Source organism: Notamacropus eugenii, chromosome 2, assembly GCF_028372415.1.
Source record: "Notamacropus eugenii isolate mMacEug1 chromosome 2, mMacEug1.pri_v2, whole genome shotgun sequence".
Lineage (NCBI taxonomy): Eukaryota > Metazoa > Chordata > Mammalia > Diprotodontia > Macropodidae > Notamacropus > Notamacropus eugenii.
This window is the reverse complement of record NC_092873.1, coordinates 243346674-243374598: the sequence shown is the minus strand read 5'-3', so window position 1 is coordinate 243374598 and position 27925 is coordinate 243346674. Positions and strand designations below refer to the sequence as shown.

At 37.6% G+C, this 27925-nt stretch overlaps 1 protein-coding gene across 3 annotated transcripts in view; it reads right to left on the bottom strand.

Moving 5' to 3' along the window:
• AKAP12 (A-kinase anchoring protein 12) overlaps positions 1–27925 on the bottom strand; it is a 112621-nt gene that overhangs the window by 13409 nt on the left and 71287 nt on the right. Inside the window, exon 1 of one of the 3 annotated variants that reach the window (XM_072643700.1) lies at positions 21689–22065. The exons of 1 other annotated variant lie outside the window; for it this stretch is intronic. In XM_072643700.1, the coding sequence (XP_072499801.1) occupies positions 21689–21713 (25 nt within the window). In that variant the 5' untranslated portion in view covers positions 21714–22065. Of the gene's footprint in view, positions 1–6818; positions 6966–21688; positions 22066–27925 lie in introns of those variants that run through there. One more of the 3 variants, XM_072643701.1, reaches the window with a different exon arrangement.

Here is a 27925-nt window from a genome sequence, read left to right as displayed (position 1 = left end):
CTTTTTTAGTAAAAGATCTTGGATTCAAACTCAGGTCTGATACTCATGTCACTCGCTATTCTAAACATCTAAAATTATTTTTCTTTTTTTTTAATGGTCATGTGCCATCAACACTTCAGATTTAGGTGTTGATTAACTAGGCTCTTTGTATTTCCTTCATGGCTATGTCACCAATACTTTCCAGCTTTACCAGAGAGCAGAAAAAAGACAAGAATAAGGAAATGAAATTAAGATGAAATGGAATTCACTAACTACCAGCAGATCTGATAACACATTGGTTACTGGGGAAAATGTTGTCAAAATGTCTCTACATTTTTTATATATCCTCCATCACGATAGATTTAATATACAAGAGACTAATAATGGCTTGAGAGATCTCATCAACTAACTTCAAGACCTTAAGTGAAATGGAAGAGAATTCAAGAAAATAAACAATGGTGAACAGAAAAAAAAAAAAATGACATGGTCCTTTAAGAAAGCAGAAATGCAAGGCAACAAAAATGGTTTACTATGCAGGAGAAGAAGAACATTAAAGAAGGAATAAAAACACTGCTTATTGTGGAGAGAATGTTGACTAATAAACTTGTTTTTTATCTTCAACTGGAATGGAACGTATTTGATTCAATGAAAAAAACATTGTCAAATGTTTATTAAGTGCAAGGTAATATGCCAAGTACTAAAGATACAAAGATTAAAATGAAAGTCTCTTCCTTTATGTAGGTTTTTACAATCTAAGCAAACGGAAGAACATCAGTTAGACTAAATGAATAGGAAAGGGTTAGAATAAAGCATAAAATATTCATTACTAGTGGAGGCTGAACCTGACCTGACCTTAAAAGAAGAGGGAATGAGGGAGGAGGAAGGCAGCTATGTGGCACTGGTCTTCCTCATCCTAAAGTCTGCTCCTCTCCACCATCTACTTTATACTACCAGAATCCTATACAGGAGAGAAATAATCACATATATTTCCCTATTAAATACACAGGAGCAGCTAGCTGGCACAGAGGATAGAGCACCAGGCCTAGAGTCAGGAAGACCTGAGATCAAATCCAGCCTCAGATACTAGCTGTGTGACCCTTGTGTGACAAGATTAAGTGACAAATCACTTAATCTTGTTTGACTCAGTTTTCTCATCTGTAAAATGAGCTGGAGAAGGAAATGGCAAACCACTCCAGCATTTAGTCAGTATCATGGAAACAACTAAACAACAAAATAGGTGAAGGATAGAGGCAATAATAAAAAACGTTACTTTACTTGCTCAGCTTAGGTGATTTCATCCAATTCAAATCATCTTTTTTCAAATGAGAAAATAGAAAGTCAAAGGTTATGTGACTTGCCCAAAGTCACCCAGTTAACAAGTAACAGAGTCAGGAATCTAACTCAATTACTCTGACTCCATATCCAGCAGTCATTTCACTGCACCATGCTAGATATGTCAAATGATAGGCTGATAAGCTTAGAATTCCTTAAAATTTAGAATTATTAAAGGAATAGCATAGAGAAAGAATTATCTTTTCCAAGAATAAGATATTTTTGTTTAATACATTGTCTTTTCTTTCCAATTTACATATTGCTCCTCTTATTTTCAAAATTTCCTTTTTTATTTGTTGATTTTCAAAATACTGGAAGGATGTCAGTACTCAATAAAAATGACAATTTTAAAATGATTCACAGATTTAGTGCTATACCAAACTACCAAAAAGTCACTTAAAGTGTCTAGATAAAATAAAATTCTTGAAAATTTTAAGGGAAATAATGAAAGGAGGGAAAGCAAGAATTAAAAAGAGATACTTCTAGACTTGAAATTATACTGGACAACACTAATCATAGAAACAACTTGGCATTTAGTATCAGAAGAAATGCAAACTATCAACAGCAAAGAAAAAATATTCCAAATGACAACAAATAAAACAAATACAAATTAAAATAAGTTCTACCTCACAACATGGCAAAGATGCAAAAAAAACAAAAAACAAACAACAAACAACTGTGGGAGGAACTGCAGAAGGACAAGTATAACACACTTCTGGTGGGGGCAGTGAATTGGTCCAACCACTCTGGAAAGCAATTTGGAACTATACTTTAAAAAAGCCCCTAAACTTGCCACAATTAATATGTATCCCCCACCCCAAATTAATAAAAGACAGAGGAAAAGAGCTCATATGTGCAAAAACATTTATTGTAGCAAAGAAGTTGAAAATACAGGGGTGTCTATCAATTGGGGAATTATACCGTTTGTCTAGAAAGGTAATGGATTATTATTCTACCTTAAATAAAAAATGATGAACAGAGGATATTCAGAGAAACCTAGAAAGATGTATATGAACTGATGCAGAATGAAGTGAGTAAGTACCAGGGGAACAATTCACACAATGATGCTAGGAAAAAAACTTTGAATAATTTAAGAACTTTAATGTATTAACTAATAGATATCATGATTTCAGAAAACTGAAGATAATATATTTTTCCTCCCTCTTGGCTGTGCTGAATGTAGGTACAGAATGGAATTTACATTGAGACACATCAATATGTGCATTTGTTAAATTAAGAAAATTTTATTTGGCGCTAGTTTAAAAAATAGGAAAGATTGAGGCCTTAAATTGGAGCACTAAAGAAATAGTTATAAACTCAATAAATCAGTGTTCTATATAAGCTCAAGAACAAAAATTGTTTAAAACGCCCTATCTGACAAAAATTACTGGGAAAAACTTGACATGTATTACATTGTGGTCATCATTTTAAACCACATAGAACACTAAGCTCAATACACACACACACACATACATACATACATATATGTAAAACCTGAATATTAGAAGTTATAATATTAAAAAATTAGAAAAAAAAACACATTGGTTACCTTTCCACAACCATGATGGGGTGAAGGACAGAGGCAATAATAAAAAATGTTTTTAATTGAAATTATTTTGCAAAAAATATTTAACACAATTAAGTTAAGAAATGAAGAGACATGGAACATGATATTTCAGACGCCAAAGAATTGAGACTCGAAGCCAAGAAGAATTTACTCAGCAAAACTGAGTATAATCCTATAAAGTGAAAAAGACCATTAATAAAATAGAGGACCTTCAATCATTCCTGATGGAAATACAAGAGCTACATAGAAATTTTAACTTCAAACACAGGAGTTAAAAGAAACACATGAAGGTAAACATGAAAGAAGAATCAAGAATATTCAAGAATCAAGAAACAAGAATAAACTGCTTATATTCAAATATAAGATGATACATGTGTCCCCTTTGAACTCTATCATCTGGGTTCACAGAGGAAGACTGATTTGACAAGGCCTGGGAATGATTCTGTTGTTTCCTGATGATTTTAAGAGAAGAATGGAGAGAGGAAGAAGGTGGCATAAGGAGGGAGGAAAAGAGAAGAAAAAGGAAGATTGGGAGAAATGATCTTGTAGCATTAGCATATACAAGGATTCCAGAGGTCTAATAATGAAACGTGTTATCCTCCTTTTGATAGAAAAATGAAGGACTCAGTGCAAAATGACACATACTTTTTCTGAAGAAAATGTTTATGCTCCATATGTTTATCACAAAAGGAGGAGAGGAGATTTTTGCTGATTGAAAAAAATAACATACAACTTTTTAAAAGTGACAAGATAAATTGGGGAAAATCTTTGCATCAAATTCTCTAATATACAGGCCTGGACCACCCCCACCCAGACACCAAAAAAAGATCACCTGCTAGCCAAATGTAATGATGAAATGATACACACCTAGCTAGACTAACAACCACAAGTACCACTTACCCAACAGGGTTGAATTAATAAAAATGCTTTGTAAACCTTGAAAGCACTAAATAACCATGATTTAGCATTGTGATAAATTAATCAGGACAAAATCTTCCTGATTTCTGCAGAATTAGAAATCACATTACCAGACTGGGAACTAGACATAAAACAGAACAAATGCACATTTACTCTTTATTTAGAGAATAAGTAATAGTCTAAGTAAAATTCTATTCACATAATTCTTTATAATTATAAAGCACTATACACACATTCTCTAACTTGGTTCTCAATAACCTTGTAGGGCAAGGTGGCATTTCCACCCATTGCAATAAATAAGGAACTAGAATGACTGTGACCTAACTTAAGGCTACACAGTACCTGAACACCAAGGGATATTAACTCTTTCATGAATATTAACAACTTCATGAATATACTATAGTATCAACGCTCCCAGATCTTTTATTTTAGTTTGGAAATTTAGGTATGCTTTTTGATTAGAAATGGATGAGATGTTTTTAGTAAATTAGCCTGGGTAGTTGAAAAGCAGTTGAAATCAAATGTTGGTGACTTGAGGGAAGAACAAAAGGAAAACTGCATGCTATTTTCACCAATAAGAGTTCCTACTACATGGGTTAGAACTACAAAAAGAATTTGTTATCCAGCCTAAGTTGAGCAGTAGATAAGAGTGTTTGAGCCTGGAGTTAGAAAGACCAGAGTTCAGATCCAACCTCAGACACTTACTAGCTGTGACTCTGGGAGTCACCTAATCTGTTTGCCTCTGTTTCCTGATCTATAAAATGGGGACAATAATAGCACTTACCTCACACAGTTCTTGCGAGTGTTAAATGAGATGATGGCACATAATATATGCTATATAAATGTTAGCTATTATTATTATACCTAATATTTGCAGTTCCCTGATTATACTATTAAGTTCTCACCCCTTCTCTAAGCCATTTCATACGCTGCTATTTTAAACATACTAAAAACATTTTTCCTCATGTCATTCCAATACCCAAAAACTTTTGATGAGTCCCTATTACTTAGGGGAAAACCCCTAAAACTTCTCTGCATTTTGGCCCCAAGCTAACTTTGTAGCCTTACTTTTGCACTACTCTCCTATCTTGCTCTGCCAAAGTTGTTTCATGTCAATCCCCCAAAGCATCCTTCCTGCTTTCCCAAAAAGCTTTTCTCTTCACCTATTTTTCTATCTTTTCTTTTCTTTCTTTTTTTTTTTTGGTGAGGCTGATAGGGTGAAGCGACTTACCCAAGGTCACACAGTTAATAAGTGTCAAGTGTCTGAGGCCAGATTTGAACCCCGTCTTTCTGACTCCAGGAAATGCTTTATCCGCTGTGCCCCATAGCTGACTCCATTTTTTCTACTTTGAAATGCCTTCCCAGAATCTCGTCCAGATCCTTTCCTTCTTCATATTCCAACACAAAATGCTTATCTTTGCTGCACTGTCAGACTCCAAGGTGATCTCTCCTACTCCTCATCCAAAGCACTAACTGTCTTTCACACAGTGATAGCGAAACCTCAAAATGAACAACACTTGACATTTGACATCACAGGATCCTGTCTTTAAAAGGGGAAGGAACAAGAGAAGTCCTCTTTTTTTGCAGATGAGGCCAAGAGAAGTTACTTAACTTGATCTCTACCTCCCACATCTCCAAGTACCATATTTGCACATAGCTGGGAAAACAGCAGGGGGAACCCCAAAGTCAGAAGGCCTAGGCTTGACTCCCATCTCTGAATTCACTACCACACTCGACTGCAGCTGGCCTGCCAGGTGGCTGCACTTCTGGATCTGGAGTTCCAGCCCGGCGGCAGGCACTTCCTAGCCACATCACCCTGGGCAATTCACCAGGGATCAGAGCACCTCCTTTCCAAGAGTTGTGGTGAGGATCAAATGAAGTAACTGCGAAGCGTGCACAGTAAGCTCTATATAAATATGAGCTGTTATTATTATTAATTACTACTGAGAGGCTGCTGTGGGAAGTTCAAATGAGATACATTACCAATAACTTGTTAACGATTACTGTGGCTGTAGAACAGGAGGTGTTTAATAAATGCGTGTTTCCTTCTGTCCCCACTCCCTATGTTCCAAAACCCACGGAGCACTAAGAAAAAAACAACTCCACGGGATTAACGGCAAAGGAAGGTGGCAACCGTCCTCCCGCCAGGTTTGGTTGCCTCTAACTCTGCTTATTGATCTGTAAACTACACAGACTGTATTCTATGGACACATAGGCTATAAGTCTACCGCTTATTGATCGCATCAGCAGCAACGACGATTATCAATGTATGAAAGGCTGAAAGGAAGCTCCTTCAGTCCAGGTTTCCCAAAACGATTGTACATGGAAGAATAAAGGGATGATTTCGCGGACACCCACGGAAGTGTTTTTAGGGCGAAGATTCCTCAAGGTCCGGACTGGACAAATCATCACTAAGGGAGCTGAGGACTTGGGCATCAACAATGGAATCCCATCTCGGCCCCGCCCCCCCCCCCCCCCCCCCCCATGAGCCAGGCCTTGAGCTTTAACCACACTGGGGCTCCCCAGCTTGCCTCCCCCTGAAATGCGCGGCTAGGCCCCGGTGGCCTCGATAGTCCCCCGGGCCAGGGGACGTCGGGGTGGCCGCTTCCTCTGGGGGCCCCTGGACGCCGCTCTGGGCCCACAGGCCTCATGCGGGCCCACAGGCCTCATCCGGGCCCACAGGCCTCATCCGGGCCCACAGGCCGCAGAGGCCACGGAAGGTCTCGGCCTAGCCCTCCCCTCCTTTCCCAACAGATTAAGGCCCTGGACCACCCTGGGTTCCCAGCGACATCCCCCACCCCACCCGCTCCCTCTCCAAGAAGGCACAGAAAAAGAAAGGCCTGACCAGGTTTCCCTCCAATTTCCGCCCCACCCACGCCCTCCATTTTCCTCCACCTCCTGGTCCCTGGGGCCTTCCCGAAGCTTGGTCCCTCTAGACCATTTCGGCCGAAATGTGAGCGCCGAGGCTTCCCCAAGGCCTCCCCCCTGAGAAGGAGGGCACGTAAGGCCCCTTTCCACTCACAGCAGTAGCTCCACCACGGCATGGTGCCCGGTTCCGTCCGGGTCGCCGCCCTATGGGAGCCCGAGATGATCAACTGGGAAGCTCTACCCAATGAGCTCCACAGCTAGGCGGAGACTGTCTCGGTTCCGCTCCCCCCCTCCTCCCCCCACCCCTTTCCCCTCCCCTTACCTCTTTCCCCTCCTCTCCCTCCCCCTCCCTCTTCTCTCCTCCCTCCCCTCCCCCCCCTCCCCCACAAAAGACTCTTAGATACAAAGATGTCCATGCCCAGGGCAGATGAGGGCCAAAGATGTTTGTCTTAGCTGCCTTCCCGGCCTAGCAGGGGTTCTTAACATGTCAGAAAGGGTTCTTAACTGTGTCTGCGGGATTTAGGAGAGAGACAGAGACAGAGAGAGAGGGAGAGGGAAAGAAAGAGAGGGAGATCCCTTTGACTGGGTTTCCTAACCTTTGTGTGTGTGAGATTGAGCCATTTGGCAGGGATTCTTAAATAATAAAACACACAGCCACCAAGGAATACAATTAGTTTGAAATAGTTATTAAAAGAAATGTTAAAGTATTAAAAAAAAAATCCCAGGTTCACAGACCCCAGGTGAAGATTGCCTGGTTGGAGGCTGTTAATATAGAATGAACTCCTTGGGAAGGGACGACTTCATTTCTGTTTCCTAATCTTTGAAGCCCCTAGCACCGTGCATGGCACAGAAAAGGCATTTATCTCTCCCCATTTATGGTAAGGGCAGAGAGACTGGTTGACCACTTGTCAGATACGTTAGAGTGAGGATTCACTTCATTTGTACATTGGACTCGGTCCAACTCTCCAATTCTATGACTTTGGGATTGAAAGAAATTGAGAACTGGAGAAACAAAGCCAGAAGGATGATGGGAGTGAGGGAGCTCACAGGATAAAAGCTGGCCTCTAGGGGTCAAGGCCCAGTTCTGGTACATACTAGCTATGTGCCCCAGGCAATTCTCAGGCTATAAACTACGGAAACAAGTATAATATTTTGTCTCGTTTATACAGTTCAAATTTATCATCCAATCAAGATTCTGGTAGCTTTTATCTACTGACCCCAGGACACTCAGTCCTTTCTTCCTCAGTGAGTTCAGTGCATGGCTTTCCCTCCACTCCAGATCCTGCCCTCAAATTAGGGGTCAAATACACTAACTTCCAAGGGTCTGAGTTCCCATGACCTACTGCACTCCACCTTAGCTACAGAGATGGTTACTACCCTTAACATCACTCACAAGCAATTATTTCCATGTTCCACAACCCTAAAATTCCTTTATCAAACCTTTTATCAATCCATCTTTCTCCCTTTGCTCTACAGTCCCTAACCCTGACCTCCAATCCCTTAGTTTCTTTGCCAGGTCATCATCCCTACGTCAGCTACACTCAGCAAAGTGTAGCCTTTCCCCATCTTGGCCCATTCATGAACAAGATCGAATCAACATCGTCCTTTACACATTCCAGCCTGCTGGTTCTGTCCTCAAGCATCAAGCCCGCCAACCCGGAGCTGTGCATTATTCCCATCTATTTTCAGGTTAACAGAGTTAGAGAAAATCATGAAATCCTGCTCAGCTGGGACCTCCCTACAGCAAGGCAATCCTGTTAAGTTTCACTAATCCTTTCACTCCTTTTCTGTTTCCTTCTTCTTGCTTTCCTTTTATGTTGTCTCCTCTCCCACCCCAGGGACTCTTTCTCTTTTTATTTTTATTTACATAGTCATAGTAGATGTTTAATAAATACATATTGAACTGAATCTCAGGCAGTCCTCTATACAGAGCTCCCATTTTTCTTCCATTAGAAGAATGCTGTCATCAGAGGACAGTACTCCTTTAAAAGCTAGCACATCTTAGATCATCCATGATCACAGAAGCTTTGATTTCCTAAATTGGTAGCGACTCACTCCCCATCTCTAACCTTTTCTAAACTAGAGAATGTTCTAGGTAATGTTCCCTGCTAAAAGGATTTTTACTGGGCCAGTCTCCATCCAACCTGAGAATACTTGGAGCTACACAAAGCAGGCCTACAGATCGGAGTAGTAATCAAGTAATTTAATCATTTTCAGAGTGAAGAATGTTCTCCTAGCTGAAGTAAAAATACAGGTTTTGTATTTAAATGAGAAGCAGGGAAGATGCGAGGAGAAACCCCACAAGACAACAATTCTAGAGTAAAGTCTTTGGAGGTCGTGACCACCTCCCCTAGAGTACAGAACCAGAGTTCTGTGTAAGGAACAGGTTCTGCAATCTTTGATTCACTTTACTTAAGGTCCAGTGATGATGAGCGCTGTCAAAGTTTTGATTAAATTTCAAAATGTATTGTGAGCTGACTCCTGAGTCAGGGAGGTAGCTCTTGAGAAAACTAAATTATTAATATATTCATTACACATATCATATCAATTACAATGAAATTATAATTTCATTCCCACTCCAAATAAGTATAAAATTTTGCCTTAAGTGTATTATTTCAAACAAGTAAGGGCCAAATATATTTCTTTCTCATAACAGCTACAGTTTTCACAAACTTTTCCATTTTTATGTTTACCATCTTGGTATCTGACCCTACCTCTTTCTAATGGCTTCCTAAAATACCAGTTCTGTACCTAGTTCTGGGGTGACACTTTTGGTTGCCTTAATAAATTCAAAGGGAACCAGTATTCCTGCTGATAATTTTGAAAAGCATGCAATCACGAAGCAAAAACATTGTAATACATCACACAGCAGGCATTTGTAAGGCCTGAGTCTCTAAATTATTCTGAAATCAAATTCAAATCAAACAAATATTTATAAAATTTCGGTCATCTGCAAGGTATTGGGGAAGACACAAAGATAAAAATTTTAAAGTTCTTAATTCTCAAAGAACTTACTTGCAGAGGGCAAGAAGAGAAGGGATGGCTTTCCCTACTAAACACAGATAAAAATTTACACCATAATTTGAGGGCAGATCAGAAAAAAAATCTCACATTAATGTTTACTTTTCCTGTAGTGTTTTAGATGAGTTTCTCTCCCCCTTCCCATGAAAGGAGGGAAATCATCCTTCTTTTCCATTTAGTTTTAACATAGCTAATGTTCCTAAATATCAAAAAGTCAAAGGATAACTGAAGATTTTTCTGCAAAAAACTTTTTTTAATTTGAAAAATCTGAAAGTTAATCTGCCTCCCTCATGCTTTTGCTGTCTTCAATGAAGACATGCTTCCGAGTTAGAAAAGCATGCTGCTCTGGAACTGATTCCACTCAGAAGAATTTGGATAAGCAGCAAGAATTGAAAAAAAAAACTAGAGAAGGAATTTGCTAAGCACAATTTGCTAAATCCAAGAAGGTAATATATGTAAAGTGCTTTGCAAAACGTGAAGTACTGTAGAAACATACGCTATTATGTAGTAGGAGTAGTTGTGCAAAGTTAAAGGTAGTTTCCTAAAATTGAGGATAATTTTTATAAGTATCATCATCATTGTAAAATTATTCATTTCCTCAGCAACCAAATACTCAATTTTCTTTATATATCCATTACAGCCACATCTTTCTCCCATTCATCATTAAATATTTGTCTCTAATTTCTTTTCCTGCAATCTCCAATTGCTCATTATTTTCCAGTTGGTCTTTTCTTCTTACATTCATATTCAAACAAAGGCATTATATGTCCATCCCTAACACTAACAGCCTTCAAGCCTTATCGCCTCCTTCTGGGAGTCCTCCGAGACTCTTTGGGTCCCATCTGAGCAGTAATGAATGTCCCCACAACTTTGCAGTAACACACAGTAAATATCTGCTCATTTACTGTTCATTTCCAACTCTCCACTGAGCAGGGGCAGAAGGAGATAGAAATAGGGACTGTCAAGGAAAGATGAAGCTTTTTACCAAAGGGAGGAAACAAAGATGGAATCAAACCCAGGATTTAAATGGACATTAAAAACTGCATGGCCAACAACAAGGCAAGCAAAAATGAGTGGTGGGAATCCACACAAGAAAAACTGCAGCAACGTCTTCAGGGATTTTCTTTCTTTTTTTTAAACCCTAGAGAACAAGGCATCCCTGAAAATATTTGTTACTCTTCATAATCGCCAAATGAGTGATCTGTCATTAGGAAAACCTTGAATCCATCCCAGCACAAGAAAATTATGTCCTTAACACCAAATATTATCTATTATAACTGTTTTCCATAGGAAAAGATCTATTTGGCAGCACTCTGAACCAATACATGTAGAGGACAAAAGCTAGAATCAAGTAGCTGCCGCCTCCTACACGTCTTCCATCTTAACACAGTGTTAGAATAATCCCTATGACAAAGCTTGCTTTCCAAAGCATTTCAATGTCTGCAATGCAATGCCATACCTTACCTGGCTATCAAACTCAGTGAATTCAAATTTCCACAGGAGATTAAATTCCTCTTTTAAAAAAAAAAGTTGCCTCATAAATACTAAAGTTTTTAAGTATTTCAACTAATAATTTCATACACATTTTGAAGGAATACATTTAAATTAACCACTGAATCATCAACAACGAATAAAGTAGATTCCACAGATAGTTTCTTCAGCTTATGAGGCAGAATGATTCGGTGGAACAATCTCTAAAGGTCTCTTCCAGTTCTAAAATTCTGTCATCTCACATCACCTCAAATCTCAACTTTATAAAGTTTGGATAAACTTGTCCATATGACTAATGGACATAGCCTTCAACATTTTAACGAACACTACGGATTGACACAGGAAAACCTACGCACACATAGCCTTCTCTCTTACAATTTAATTTACCTAAGCTTGAATCCAAACTCAAATCTTATTTCAGTATAAAAAAGAAAAAATTCTTAAAACCGTAAATTGCCAGTATACTTAACTTTTTATGACTGAAGCTTACAAAGCCACAGGTTATATAGCTATAAAATCCCCAGTACAAAGACAAAATCTATTGTAATGGAAAAATTTGTCAGTTGATCAAGTTTGGCTGTCAATCTCAACTTTAAAACCAAAGCAACTATTTGTTGATGAAAATATTTTAAACATCAGATACCAAAAAAAAAAAAAATGAAGTTATAAATTATATGCTTCATAACATAATAATGTGATCCTTGTGACAAAACAAAATTAACCATATATTATAATTATTATTAATATGTATTAAGGATATAGTGGTCATAATTCCAAATTCAAGTGGTAAAATACTACCAATTTAGAACAGTTTAAAATAATAACTTGGTTTATATCTTCAACTACAGTGTATAGTCAATATTAATAATATTGTACTAATAACAGCACATAATAATATCATGCTAATACTAGTATATAATACTAATAGTTGAGGTTTCCTCCAACAAAAATCCAGTTTCTTAGTATACAATTCTAGACAAATGAATACTTTAAGACAGTAGATGGCAGTGTCATGCTAAATCAGAATAATCACAATTTTACAGAACAGCAGGCTTATTTATCTTAATGGTAGTTGTGTTCCTGGAAAATTGCCTATAAAGCAAAATCTAGTTATCCTGAAGCCTATTCTTCCAATGCCTTCTGCTTGGTGGGATGATTAAGGGAGAGGAAAGGGAGCCCACTGTCAAGGTTAACAACCTCTACAGCATGGAGAGAGGAAAGAGATTTGGAGCCCAAGGACCTGGCTCTCCAAGCTACTTATAACTACCTCTGTGACAATTAACTCTTACCTGTTAAGCAATTAAGTCCCTTATTCCCTCTGGGTCTCAATTGGCTTTTCTGTAAAATAGACTTCCAAATTTAAATTATTCTATAATCTTGAAATCCCCTCCTTTTCACCAATATTGTTTTCATCCTGAGAATTCTACAGTTGACAGTTTAGAAACACAGGATCAAATTTAGGCAGCAACATTTCTTATCTTATTACATAAGTCAAGTGGCTTGGCTATTTGAAAATTCTAATTCTAGCCCCTATGGCAAATAGGGAAGGAGGCTGAAGGAGCTCTTCAATTCAAACAGGAATCAGACACATATATTCAAGGCATTGTCATAGGCACTCAGCATACAGAACAAAATAGTTCCTACCCTCAAGGAGCTTAAATTCTATTGGGGAAGGGGGAGAGAGCATGGTTACAACATAAACAAAAGCCTGGGTAAAATGAGTCAAAGAATATTAACAAATCAGGGAAAGGAGGGAATGGGGAAGGTTCAATAGAGTCCACTTCTAAAGGAATACAAGAATTCTGAGAAATAGGGAAGATTAATCATACTCCATATATATGTAGGATAAGATGTTCCATTTTGGTCATGTTGAGTTTTACAGTGTCTACAGGATGTTCAAATAAGCAATTGATTCTATAGGAATAAAAATCTTGAAAGTAATTAGGATTGGATAGATTTGGGAATCATCTACGTTGAGATGAAACAAAGCACATAAAATGAAGTTAACAGATAACTAGTAACTAAGGGCAATGAAGCCAATGATATGAGATGAATGACGTCCAAAGGAGAACGAGAGCATAGTGTCATGGAAGCCAATGATGGGGCCAACAATGGAAACAATTAAAGGGATTAAGGAGACTGAAGGTCATTGGGTCATTAGATATTAAGAAGAACCTAAACCACCAAAAACCTTACATTATCATTAGGGACAAGGTAAATGAAAGTATTTAGCAAACAAATGAGTGTACAATAAGAGTCATGGGGTGTTCCAATAAGTGACAGATGAAGATGATGAGGTTGAGAAGTTGAGTCCTGAAGCTGATGCCCGAAACTTCACTATTATTTGAATAGGTAGACAGGAGAGAGCTTTCAATAAGGAGAATATCATGAGGAAGTTAAAAGTTCTTGGGGAGACTATAAGACCCTCGTTAAAATGGAAGATTCATTCTGGAAATGAATAACTGGTAGGAAAAAAAGGAAAAGGTTGATGTCAGATTATGTAGTAATTTAACCACCAGGCTAAGGAATTTGAGTGCTATCCTATAAGCGATGGTTCTCCACTTGAGAGTCTTAACACAGAAGTGAAATAATGATAATGGTATTTTGGAAAGATTAATTTGGACATTGAGGCTAGGGAATAATTCAAGGCGATTCCAAATACTTAACTTAGGTAACTAAAAAAATGGTGATATCTGGAGATAGAGAAGAAGGTAAATGACTTTGTAAAGTTTAACAGAAACCTATCCTCAAAGAAATGTCTACTAGGCATTTGAAGATAGGAACTGCCGATCAAGTGTTCACTATATTGGAACATATTAGCATAAAGGTGAAATTGTGAGTATGATCAGAGCAGCATTTCCTTGTTGCAATTTCTTTCCTCCCACCCATAATATACAGAATCTTTACCTAAAAAAATAAAGCAACACATCAGGGACCTAACTGACCTCAACTCCCCTATGACACTTCTTTGTTCCATCTACCTTCCTCAAACTAAAGGGGGAGATCTAGGACAAAGCTGTCCCTGGAACCTGACTGACCTCAGATTCCTTGGTCATCTAGGAGCATTAAAAAGTCCCAGCCACATGGAATTAAGACTCTCATTCTTGATGGGTACCTAAAACCATGAGTCACCAAGAGATATCTAGAAAAGAAATTTGCCACAGTATCTTTGTTCCATGTCCTTGCTGTGTAAGGGCAAAGTAAACCTCCTCTTCTAAATGTTCAGTGACTTGAGAGTGCCTCATTTCATTCCAACATTCAGCATGAACTAAGAGGATGCCTCCAAGAGTGAAATAGGGCCAAGTACTTGAGGGAATGAGTAGAAAGAGAATTGCCAAGGACTAAGTTTTAGGATTATATATGATTATTAGCTGAGAAAAGCAAGAGTGGTTTGCCATTTCCTAAAACAGCTCATGTTACAGACCAGGAAACTAAGACAAACAGGGTTAAATGACTAGCCCAGGGTCACACAGCTAGTAAGTGTCTGAGGCCAGGTCAGTCTACTGACTCCAGTTCCAGGGCTCTCTGCACTGTACCACCTGCCTGTCTCTCACTAAGTATGGCAGCACTTAAACAGCCCCATTTACCACTCCTTCCAAACAACAAAAACAAAAATAAACTTCACTGAACATAAAGAGACTACAACAGTTCAAATGCATCTGGGGGCCAAGAAAATGGGGATTAATGTGTACTCGTATAGACTGGTTTTGCTCCTGTTTTTTCACTTTTGATTTTCCTGTTAGGATTAGGGACTAGACCTGTGATTTCACTGATGTTGCAAATAAAGTCCTTCTTACAACTTCTGGTCTTAGACAGTTGCCTAGTGCGTTGAGAAGGTTAAGTGTCTTGTTGAAGGTCAGATAATACGTGTAAAAAGCAGATCTTAAACTACCCTCCCTGGTCCAAGGTCAGTTTTCTACCAAGTCTCTCTAACCTTATTAACCAAATTATAACTGGGACTGCTGCCCTCCTTCTGAAGTTAAACACTCACAATATGGCATTCTCACTTGATCAAACATTTCCACATGAATATAAATCCACTTTCCACCAACAACATAAGCTTCAAGATGTGTACCTGCTTGGAATATAAAAGTTAATACCAATATACTTAACATTTCTTACCGTTTCTTTTTCACAAATAATATTTCTTCTAGGAATAAAGTACTTCCTTCTTTGCTAGATTAAAAAAACAAGGAAGGTAAGCCTGAGAGCACATAAAAAGTTGTTTAGGATGTAGGTAAAATGACTTTTGTTTATTTTGTGTGCTGCAGACAACATCTTCAGATACAAGTCCATTGAAGAGATAGGAATCCTAGGGCATTACCTATCATTATTTACAACAACCTAACAAGCAATGGGAGATACTGCCTGCACGCTGACTAAGCAATCCGGACATCCTTCTAGTTTCCTGGAAAGTATATACCAGTCAATAACAATGACCCATGTGCAACAGCTACATTTGAGAGGAAATGACAATTATAAGTTTGTCATTTGGTAATAGCACAGCTCCACCATAAGCTTCCCCCTTACCTTTGCCTAGACAATAATGTCTTTAAAATGCGAATTATGCAACTGAAAAGGAAATGGCTTCCCTTATTACTACCATTTTCTTAGGTAAAATATTCTTCCCTGGATTTCTTGATGCCTTCATTTAAAAATGTTTCCTCTTTTCCTGTGTGCATGCGGGTTTCTCATTTGTGATTTTTAGATTGTCTCCCTATGTTCCCATTTGTTGTTGGACAGTTACTTAGCTCCTTTGATAATTTTAAAGGGTTTAAGGGTATGTGGGGAGAAGGGGCGATGTGCCATGTGATGACAAGCATTTTCAAGGTTTACGGACTTCTGGAATCATGCTATGTTTATGAAATCATAAAGTTTATATAGTATAAAGGCAAATAACTTAAAAAGACATCAAATGCTATGTTCCTCAGTAAGAGGTAGTATTTATATTCCACTTACAAAGCACTACACAAATATCTCATTTGATCCTCAAAACCATCCTGGGAAGGTAGGTGGTATTATTCCTGATTCACATACGAGGAAACTGAGGTAGAGAAGCAACTGGCCCAGAGTCACACAGCCAGCCTGAGGCTAGTCATCAGCTCCATCCATTGTACCACTTCGCTTTACAAACCAAAGAAACCTGAATTTCAAAAGACTATTTTATGAATTTATATGTAAGGACTTGAAATTTTTAAAAATGAGCTTCTCATAACAGCTCAAATTATTTTTCTATTAGTTTTCTGTGAAAGGAAGGTATGTTATTGTATCCCTAACTTGACAAAACTAACACAATGAAAGGCTGAAAAAGCAAAACAGGACTAATGAAGGTCTAATGCCACTATTATCTTAGAAAGCACACACACACACACACACACACACACACACACACACACACACACACACACACTCTCTCTCTCTCGCCATCTTTTTAATTACATTTCTGAAGCAGTATTGTAATTCAAAAAAAGTAATGGGCCTCTGAGAGTCAGTCATCCTGGATTCCAGTCCAGGATCTGACATTAATTAACAGTATGCCCTGTAAGGTCACTTTCAGTTCTAAATCTAATATTTTGTGCCTTTGAGTTGTTACTCACTAGGCTTCAGTTTCCCAATCTAACAAAATAAGGGAATTAAACTGGATGATCTTTAAAGTCTTCAGGTTAAAAAAAAAAAATTCTGTAGTTCTTCATTTAAATCACATAAATATTTCCCATTTCCCCCCATCTCACTATTTTCTGTCAGGTAATTTCAAATATCTAAAATATATTTCACATCTGCCAAGGAGTCCCAAAGATGAATGTGAACAGCACTGATGTTGGGCTCTACCCTACTCTGAACTCTCACTGGTAATCTTCTGAAAGATGACTTAAATGAAGTTTCCTTCATATTTCACAGTTAAATGTAAGGGAAAAAGTTTCACCATGAAAAAGATTTTACACAAACACCTGGTGACTATTAATGGCATAAGCTATTGTTTTCAGTAAGTACTTTTTTCCAACTCACTGTTTCATAAACACATTTGTCTATGGGATAACAGCAGAACATTTCATTTCAGGATTCTACATGAGGCTGATTTACTGGTCGGAGTTGAAGTGATCTAATTCTATTCAAAAACAAATGGGTTCAAAGTTAAAAGGAATGTGAAGGGTCAACAAGAGTATTTTTAAAGTTCAGGAAAGTGTGTCTAATAGTTTTTTATTATGAAAGATTGAAAACTATTGACACGTCCATTAGTTGAGAAGATTAAGATCCATTTCCTTGATTTGACCTTTACTTTCGATAAGCAGAGGCTAAACTAACTTTCTAATGGTTGGGGATGGATTGTAATAGCTTGGACTGTAACAGTTAAATCTAAAGCACTTCATGGGCTTGTAGTCAACCATGTCGACATCTGGAGCTGGTTGACTTTTTCCCCAAAGATTTGTAACATAGCTCTGGAATTTTTCCAAGAATTCTCCACATTCTAAATCCATCCGTTATGTCCTACACCCAACTCCCCATGTTCCAAAACCCACTGACCATTAAAAAAAAAAACCCTCCATTTTTTAAACCTCAAAGGAAAGTAATAATCATCCCCAACATGCCTGGGTTTTGTTGTATGTCATATTCTTCTGCTTAATGATCCTTTAATGAGCCAGGTCTATTATCAACGTATTAAGGCTGAAACTCCCTTCAGTTTAGGTTTCCCCAAACTAATATTTGCAAAAATCAAAAGAAACTTCCATAAAGATACTACGTTAAGTGTTTTAAGATGATCTTTAAATGGCTTTTGCGGAACAAATCATATCCTAATTGGATTCTGGAAAGTGAATGAAAGATAGCTAATTGACAATTAAAAGTTTGCCTTTGTTATTACTAAAATTGTTATTATTAAAACCTCTTAAAATGATGTAGACATTATACATGAAACACATCAGTTTTTCTCTGACATTCCACAAATTGATATCTCCTTAGCATGGGCTTTAAGTCAAGGAACCTTAACCTGGTATTCATGAAATTGTTTATTCAACTACAAACTATAATTGGTTTCTTATGTAACCCTATTTATTTTATTTTATGTATTTAGAAATATTGAGGGGTTCTATAAGTTCATCAGACTCCCAAAGGGATCCATGAACCAAAAAAATAAAATAAAATTAAGAATTGTTTCTTTGAGGTCTTCATAAATTAGGCCATGACAATTAGCCATTTTACTCTCCAATGGGTTTAAGTGCCTTTTTTGGACACAACACTGTGTATACAAAGACAAAAAAATGTTTCTCTCTTCAAAGAGCTTACATTTTACTGAGATAATAAAGCATATTTAAGGTAACTTGGAGAACACTTGCAATTAACTGGAGGACAGTGGGGTGAAAGTCAGGGAAGATTTTCAGGGAACAAACACCCCCAGTTTGTAAGGAAGAAAGTGATGGGAGATATTTAAATATATAGTAACATATTTTTGATGTTCCCTGATAATTCACAACTTAAATGCCCTTATCTCTATCTTTATTTTTTGTCTTTCATCAATAAACTCATCAACTATGACTAGTGAAATTTGAGAATCACCTGGAAAGAAGCAAAAATGTTGCTGATTTTTTTCCTCAAGACATTTCATTCAGGTCCTAAAGCACTCAAACACCAGTGGTTTGAACACACACACACACACACACACACACACACACACACACACACACACACACACACACACTCTCACACATAACTCACACTGTCTCTGATTTTTGCCTTCGTGAATCCTCTACCTCCTTCAGAAATTCCCAAAAGTGAATGCTATTTTTGGAGCCTAAAAAGATTTCTTTCATTAACTGCATGCTCCCTTCTCCTCCACACATATAACATAGAATGTGAACCCTCACCATGTGAAGCCTGACATCTGAAATTCTAATCCGTGTTTACCTTTAGTCCTTCCAAGGAGGATTTTCTCTTAGCATAGCATTGGTACCTGACCCATGTTGTATGATAATAAATGTATACAGAATAAATGTTTAGAATATAAATCCCTCAACAAGCCATTTATTGATCTTACTATGTGCCATGCACTCTGCTAAGGTATAGGGAACACCAAGAGAGAACAAAAATAGTCCTCATCCTCAAGGGACTGTTAATTAGCAAAATAAATACAAGATAGAGAAGAAGGGTATTTAGTCATTGGGGTGAGGGGGAGTAATTAGAAGAGAAAGCATTGATGGTGGTGCCTGAGTGTAGTGAATCTTGAAGGAAGTGAGGGGTTCTGAGGTGGAGGTGAGGAGAGGATGCATTCCAGGTCTGGGGGATAGGCAGTATAAAGGAGGAAGATGAAGAAAACTGAAGAATGCTGGATTTCAGTTTCTGTATAATGCCCTTAAAGTATAGTTCATGATAAAAATAAAAACATCTTCTATATGAAATGGAAATATAACTACCCTAGTCATTCGTTGTCTTGCTCTCAGAATGGAATAAAATTAATTCTTTGCCAGATTTTTAAAAACAAAACAATTTTAGATATCTGTAGAACAAGATGGGAAACTGTCAGCTTTAAACACTCTTTGCCCCATTAAGTGTGGTAATTTTTCAAAAACATAAATCATTTGAAATATATTGGAGAAAGCTTACTTTTGAATAAGAATGTTCTCCTTGTCAAGATAAAACCCTTCCACACTGAATATTTCATTTGATTACATATTCATAAATTATTTGTATTGCCCAAGCTTCTATGTCATTTTATTCATTCTCTTTTAAAAAAGTGCCACATTTGGATTTGTATTGCCCAATACGGCACTATATTTATGGCATTTTATTCATTCCCTATGCTACTTTATTCACTCCAGAAAATAAGTGCTTGGTATAAAACCTTCCCCTACTCTCCATCAGCCCCCCGCCCCTCGCCCCAGCAAAAAATTTTCTGCAATTTAGAAAGTTGCTGGTGGTCTTTAAAATTTCTTTTACGCATCACTTAATCCCTTTTCATCATTTGTTGTCCTCAATATTATCTGACCCTACCAAAAAAAAGTTCCCTTAAAGTGAAGGGATTTAATTAACCCTTAATTACTTCCCCCCAAAAGAAAGCCAAAAGGATAAAGAGCCACAGCATGCAATAAGTTAAGTAGCTATTTTATTAAAAACCCAATCATAAACAAACCAGCCAAGTAGACCTCTAGGCATAAAACCCTGCCCCCATCTGCCAGCTGTTTTGCACCACATGCCATCCCTTGAAGACAGGGTTGGATAGGTTTCTCCTACAGTTTATAAATACTATGTGGGGAAAAAAAGTGTGAACAGAAAAAGCTTGAAGTGATTTTTCTATGATTTCTAGCAGATATGTACAACTTTGCATGAGAGTCAAAAGAAGCAAATACATTGCAATTTCCAGCATGTTAAGATTTTGATTTTTGTTCAGGCTCCATTAAAACAATGAAGAGTTGAAATAAAAAAAAATATAAAAAAGAAGATGGTTTGTGAAAACAAGTTCCTGCAGATTGATTTTTATGAGGGGAAAAATGTAATGTACTGAACTTTCTAGGCACTCAAAATAAAGATTTTTCCATGTGTATGTGAATTTATACATATTTATACACATATATATGCTTATGCTTTGAAAATACCACATGTAAAACTTGCAAGTGAAAATGCAGCTATTAGCAATGGAATGAAAAGAATTAAGAGACCTAGAGATTCTGAGAAGGTTAAAAACTGTCACTTAACAGTTGGGGAAGGCTGAATGGTGGGTACAAAGATTAAGAGGGGAAATTATTAACTTATTAGATTCTGGCAGGGTCTCTACATGTATTCTAGAAACTGGAAAATTATACTAAGAATCAGGTGTTTTCTAAGAGATGTTAAATAAAGGAATATTACTACATGCATACTGGCATTTTCCTAGAAAGCAAAAACTCAAGAGTATACTGACATGCTAAGTGTCATTAGAATTACGTTATTGGAGAAGATAACAACTTTTGTATCACAAATATTGGACAAAAATCTTAACTTGCATAAATTGTTGGCATATTCCAAACCAAGCTTTATATTGCCTCTAACTTTTCAAAAATAAGTATCTGTCTTGTTAATTATACCCTCTAAGGTCCCTCTAAAAAAACCCCAAACAACAAAAAAACTTCTCCAGTGTAATCGGTTTGGTTCTACATGTATTATTAAACTTTAGCATCATTTTTGGCTTTAAAAAAAAACTGTCTCTAACTGTAAAGGTAATACAGGAATATTAAATAGGTAATATAAGAATATTAAAAACGTAATTTTGGTGTAGATCTCCAGCATGAGAGAAGAGGGGAATTCTTGTGTTCCAAAAAATTCAAAATATTCTTTACCCACCCATCTCTCTCCAGAATGAACACATTATATGATTTTCTAACACATAAAATCATCAGAAATCTGAGTCAATGAGAATACTCTAGTATCTTGCCACACCCCAAACGAACTCAGCGTGGTCAACAGAATGAAGTTTGCACATATGATTATATCAACTGAACGAACTGACTTAGAGTTCCCAAACACTGACAAGTCCGTTTTCCTTACCTGTGATTGTTATGGTCCCTAGCATATTAAACAGCAGGCCTCCAGAAATCCTTGAGTCCTTTCTCAGGCAAGGCGACTTTCTAACCACTGTTCTATTCTGTGTAGTCTTGTTTTAAGCAGAACTAGGCGTGCAGCAGCCCCCTGACAGACCAAGGAGAGCACGCACTGCCTGGGCAGAGTGATCAACGTTCGCTCGTTCCCTCAGTGCCTGGTATGAAAAGCAGTCTGAAGATGCATTTCATCAGCCTAATTACAGGATAGAAATCCCGTTGTGGTCTTCCTTTCCCTGGGCTGGAGAGTTTTAAAGCACCTCTTACTTCACTTGGCAGGATGACCAAGCCAGTCACGTGGCTCAGTTAAAGGAAAACAGCCCTCCCTCCCCCCTTCTCCTGCCCCTATTGCAGCAAGACCAGGCAGAGACATAGGAATTTAAGTGTTGGGATGCAGAAAAGTTTGGAGTCAGTACCCTGTTATCAAGATGGTGATTTCATTCCTAACCCAGCTTTGTTTTTCGAGTCCTACATCAATTAAAAAGAAGCAACTACAGTTCCCAGGATTCAGATGTAAGCCTTCATCAGAAGTGATCTCCAAATGTTCGGTTTGCAAGTGTCAATATCGAGTATCAGTAAAGACATTCAGAGAGAAATGTAAAAACACTCCACATTTTTGAAGATTTTACATATTCCTACAGATTTCTCCACAACAAAAGAATTCCTGTGCCCTCTCTCCCTGGACAGAGGTACTGGGACATTTCTGATCTTTTCTAGCTCTTAAGACCTCCTCCCCATTTTACTTAGAAAAAGCACTAAATAGAATTGGGAGATCTCTATTCAACTCCCAACCCCAACACTGCCAAGGTTAAAGGATTTGAGGGTTACTTCTAGGCACCTCAGTTTCCCCACCTATAAAACTGGAGTTACAATTATATTTGTACTACCTATAATTCAGCATAGTTATAAGGAAAACAAATTGTAACTGCTAAAGAGCTACAGAAAATATTTAACCAGTTATAATAAATAAAACTTATTTCAGTATTAAGGCATGGAACTGGGACTATATTAGTAAAGCATTTAGGGAACTGTAGTTAAGCATGTTTATTCCCTTCCCTTTGGATTTGTGGTTATCATTATGTTGAGCAGATCAGCCACCAATGCTGAGATGAAGTACCGGAGAACTAGAGAGGTTTAAGTGACTAAGGTCAGTAGAGATCAGACAAAGCACTGTAAAGTAATGGGTCCTGTAACACTTCCCAGCTAAAAAGAAAGCCCTCTCCAGTGGATAGTTCAGAGTCCTGGACTACAGTCAGGAAAACATTGTTTTTACTTCTCACCTCTGACACTCCTGTGACCCTTTAGCAAGTCATTTAACCTCTCTGTGCCTTAGCTTCCTCATTTGTGAAATGAAAAAAAATAACAGCATCTTCCTCCCAGGATTGTTGTGTGAATGAAATACTGTAACATATGTAAAGTACTTTGCCAATCATGAAGAGGTATAAAAAACCTGGTTACTACTAAGTGGCAAATTGTTACTAGTAATATATTTAATCCAGCCCTGGTTTCTCTTGAAATCAGTTCTGGCTGATTTTTGAGATCTAATCTGATTTCCCAAAGTCCAGTTCAAATCTGTTTCATAGTCTCTCTGAACTGGAGTAGCTGGGAGGCACAATGGATAGTCAAGTCTGCTCTTATATACTTATTAGCTGTGTGACCCTGGGCATGTCACTTAACCTCTGTCTGCTTCAGTTTCCCCATCCATGAACTAGGGGTAATAATAGCCCCCACATCCCAGGGTGGTTGATGAGATAATAATTGCGAAGAGCTTATCACGATGCCAGGCATAGCAAGTGCTATGTAAAGATTAGCTATTCTATTTTGTTTTAATTGATGATGGTGAAAAATTGGAAACTGAAGTTGTGTAACCCAGTTTTCAGAATGGAAAAAATACATCAGGATACACAGATTAAAATGACAGAAGATTTCATTTGCATATATCCATTAAAAATACACATTCTTTTCTTCAAACCAGGTCGCCTTAGTTAAAATTCACCTCCTTGCTACCCACCATAGCCTCTAGGCTTAGAGAACTAAAAGCCCCCAGTCACCTCTGCCAGAGTCAATGCCTAAAGTGCAGGCTGGTAGTAGTGCTACCCAGCTTCTCCCACTCAACACAGCCCCTATGGAAATATGTACGTGTTCATTATTAATTGTTGTAGCAGATTGTTACCTCTAGGGGCAGCAAACTCAACAGTTCCTCTCTATAGGACAGAAAGGACAGAAGCAATTACTCCTCTGCAGAGCTAAAGCTAACAGTAATCGATCTTAGCTCTATTTCATTCCAGGTTTTCTTTTCTTTATTTTAAACCACTGCTTATTCTAAGCATTTTAAGTGTGAAGTCAGATGGGTCAACAGTCATCAGCCTAATGAAAAAAGCCAAAACAGCAAGGCAGGCAAAAGATGCTAACTCACAAATTCAATTAACAGATAGCCTTCCTTTGATTTCTCCACTCTTAAAAAAATCAAACAAGCGGTATGTAATTTATCTTCCTTGTGAGCTTCTGCATATCTAAGTTTACATTGAAAAACAGCCTTATCATTCAGTGATGAAGTTAAAACAAAAGACCACTGTGTAACACACACACACACACACACACAGACACACACACACACACACACCTTTTCTCTTGTTATTTCTTTAATTTCATGGTTGGGAATAAATTTAGTCTTCATTAAGAAAGCTGAACTACTGAAAAATAAAAGAAGCAAGGTATAGATTTTAGCTTAGTTTAAGGCTTGCTCCATCTATCTATCTATCATCTATCTATCTATTTTATGAATGTATGCATATGTGTCTATTCAATAGATACAAAGTGTATAAGTGAATGAGAGAGGAGAGGGCAATGTATTGGCAAGAGGAAGGAATCTGAACAGGCTTCCTGGAAGAGGTGGCACTTGACTGGAGCTCTGAGGAAAAAGCTAGCTCAGGAGTAGAAGAGAGTGGCTTCCAGCCATGCCGGCCAGCTTTTGCAAAAGTACAAATGCAGAATCATTGGAAAATAATCAATCAAGGGGATTATTATTAATCTCCAAGCTGGGGGGGCTGGGAACTAAACACACTGCCTTGGAAGGGTAGGCAGGAGCCAGATTGCTAAGGACTTGAAAACAGAGGGATTTGTACTTTATACCACAGGCAAGAGAGAGTCACTGAAGTTTCTTGAATATGGGAGTAGCAGGATCTATTGATTAGCAAAAATGTTTTAAGCAGCCTGCACTAAGTTAACTGCTGGAGATAAAAATACAAAGACTGAAACAAATCCTACTTGCAAAGAGTTTGTCAGATTATTTTGGGGGGCAGTTGGTGGAAAATGGATAGGTAAGGAATCAGGGACACCAATTAGAACATTATTGCAATAGATGAGGGGTGAGAAATGAGGGGTGACAATGTCTTGAAGTGGGATGGTGGCAATGAGTGCAGAGAAAGGGACAGAGAGAAGAGATGCTCTGGAATAAAACTTACTAGACTGGGCATGTGAGAAAGGAAATAGAAGGAAAGAATGAGGATAAGTCCAAGGCTGTGAAGCAAAGCAGACGTTTATTTTCTCTAGTGCCTACCACCAGTGAATTTTAAAATGCTTGTTGAATTGAATTGGCCATACTTGTACAAACTAACTCCGCAGGGCCTGTGTATATATGTATGTCTGGAGAGGGGGTGGGGTGAGTGAAGGAGAAGGTGCATTATCACAGCAGCTGCAGTGAATTCTACATTCCTATTAAGACAACTGCCAAGTGAAAGGGGAGTTTCTCAGAAAGGGAAACTAAAAACAAAACAGGAAGTGATTAGGGTAACAACAGTCACTGAGATTTGGTGGCTTCAAAAATAGAGAGGAGCTACTAACAATATAATTGTGGCTACAACTGATGGTTTTCTAGTGTTTCAGTACTGCTCAGTCAGGGAAATTTGCACTTGTTTATTTTGTAATTCAGAACATTTTTGTGTGTGTGTGCACATGCTGTGGCCACTTAAAAGTAAAACACCTTCATGGATACTCACTTACATGTGAAGCATGGCTTTTTTTGTGATAGGAAAGTAGTGAAAACAAGTAAATGCCTGTCAATTAAGGAATGTCTAAACAAATGTGGAACCTGAATGAAATGTGTTATAATGTGATGTAATTACTGTTGTGTAAGAAACAATAAAGGTAATGATGAATCCAGAGTGGCAAGGAAAAGACTTGAGCAAAGAAAGAAAAACCAAAAAACAATATATACGACGACTACAGTGTAAAAGGAAAGAACTACAAAAACAAAAATGGATATTGCAAATTACAAAGAACAAGCTTAGCCCCCAAAGAAGAGATATTAAAAGACTTCTCCCCTCCAGTCCTTTGCAGAGGTGAAATCTTTTGCACAACTATGGAATATAGTATATGATGTCGGATTTATTTTATACACTGATTGGTGTGTTGCTATTTTTTCTCTTCTTCATTATAAGGAAAAAGGGAAACGAACAGATAAAGAGGAGAAACCTGGGAGATTATAAAAACCAAAAGATATCATAAATCTATTTTTAAAAGTCTTTTTACAAGTATGGAAAAGGCACCAATCTTTGTCGAAACCTTTTTCAAAACCTCTTTTAATTTCAAAGGATCTGAACTATACCAATGAAATAGTTTAAAGAATAAGAAATTTCTATTTGTTTTTCCCATAGTCCTACTCACACAAGATAATAAATATCTTTTTAAAAAATTTTAGATCTACAACTAGTGATATAACTATATTAACCTTCTAACATTTACAGATTAATTTCATACATAAATGCAAAGGGGGAAAAACCAGATTGACTTGCAAGAACAGTATTTGCTAACCTTCATCAATCAACATGATAAATGATACTACGAAAGCTAACAAGCTTACATAAATCTTAACCCAAGTAAATTGGAATTTTCTTCTAAAGACAACATTTTTCACAGTTCTTAAAGTGAACTCAAAGTGCCATGATAATTACAGTTTCAAAACCCAAATGAAAGTCACTTTCTTGCTGCTCCCTACAACCCCCCTTAAAGTTTTTGGATCCAGGTGTGCCTAATCAAATACAATCAGCTTAATAGGTATGGTTCATATTCTTATGATAGTACATGCAGATTCATTCTCTTTTGATGAAACATAAACTAACATAAACTGCTACATACTTAAGGTAATAGTGCCTAGATTTTATGGCATTTGGAAGGTGTTTCGAGAAACCCTTACAACTGAACTTGAATTATAAACCAAACAAATCTCATGGAAGGTCTTTCAGGGTCTATGATTGGCTTTGAAAGCAGAATATGTTCCTTAGATATGGTGGTAATGGATCAGTAGGGGATATTTATCTACTATTAAAATGTTTACAACGAGTTTATCTGATATTATAAGCATTCCCAAAGAAAAAGACAAAATCCTGAACTAAATAACATCCTATAGAACTATATTCTTGACAAATGATATGACTTTCTGAAGATACTGTACTTGAATGGATCTACCTCTACCACATACCACTTACTCTTTAATCCAGCATCACTGACTTCCCAGCATTTTCTCTTACTATCCCTCATACCTAGAATATTCTCCCTTCTCATCTTTGCCTACTGACTTCCCTGGTTTCCTTAAGTCCCAACTAAATCCCTGTAGGTCTTCCCAAACCTTTTTAATTTTGGTGTTTTCCCTCTCTCAATTATTTCTTATTTATCCTATATACAGTCTTCTTCATACATATTTACTTGTTATCTCCCTGGCTAGATTGTAAGCTCCTTGAGGGAAGCGGCTGTCTTTTGATGCTTTTTGTATACCCAGTGCTTAGTACAATACCTGGCATATAGAAGGTGCTTAATAAATGCAGTGTTGACTATGATCTTAAGAATGTGGATATTACCTCCAATGACACAGATTACAAAATTATCTTGCCCCATCCCATGTCCATGTTCTACTATAAATTTGTCACCAAAGGGCAAGGTGAGACTTTCTCATTTTTCTTGACATCACAAGGACACCAGTGAAGACCGAAGGTTATCCATTCCTCTTTCTCTCCAGCTCACCTTCTTATGACAATACCTTCCTTTGGTGTTGCCCTCTGCATGGTGTTCTATGTATTACAGCTCACTCCCATGCTTGGCCTCTATATTGCAATGTGGGGGACCCACAACCGCAATTCAGCAGAGACTATCATGTTCCATGACTCATGGCCATATATCACATCACCAGAAG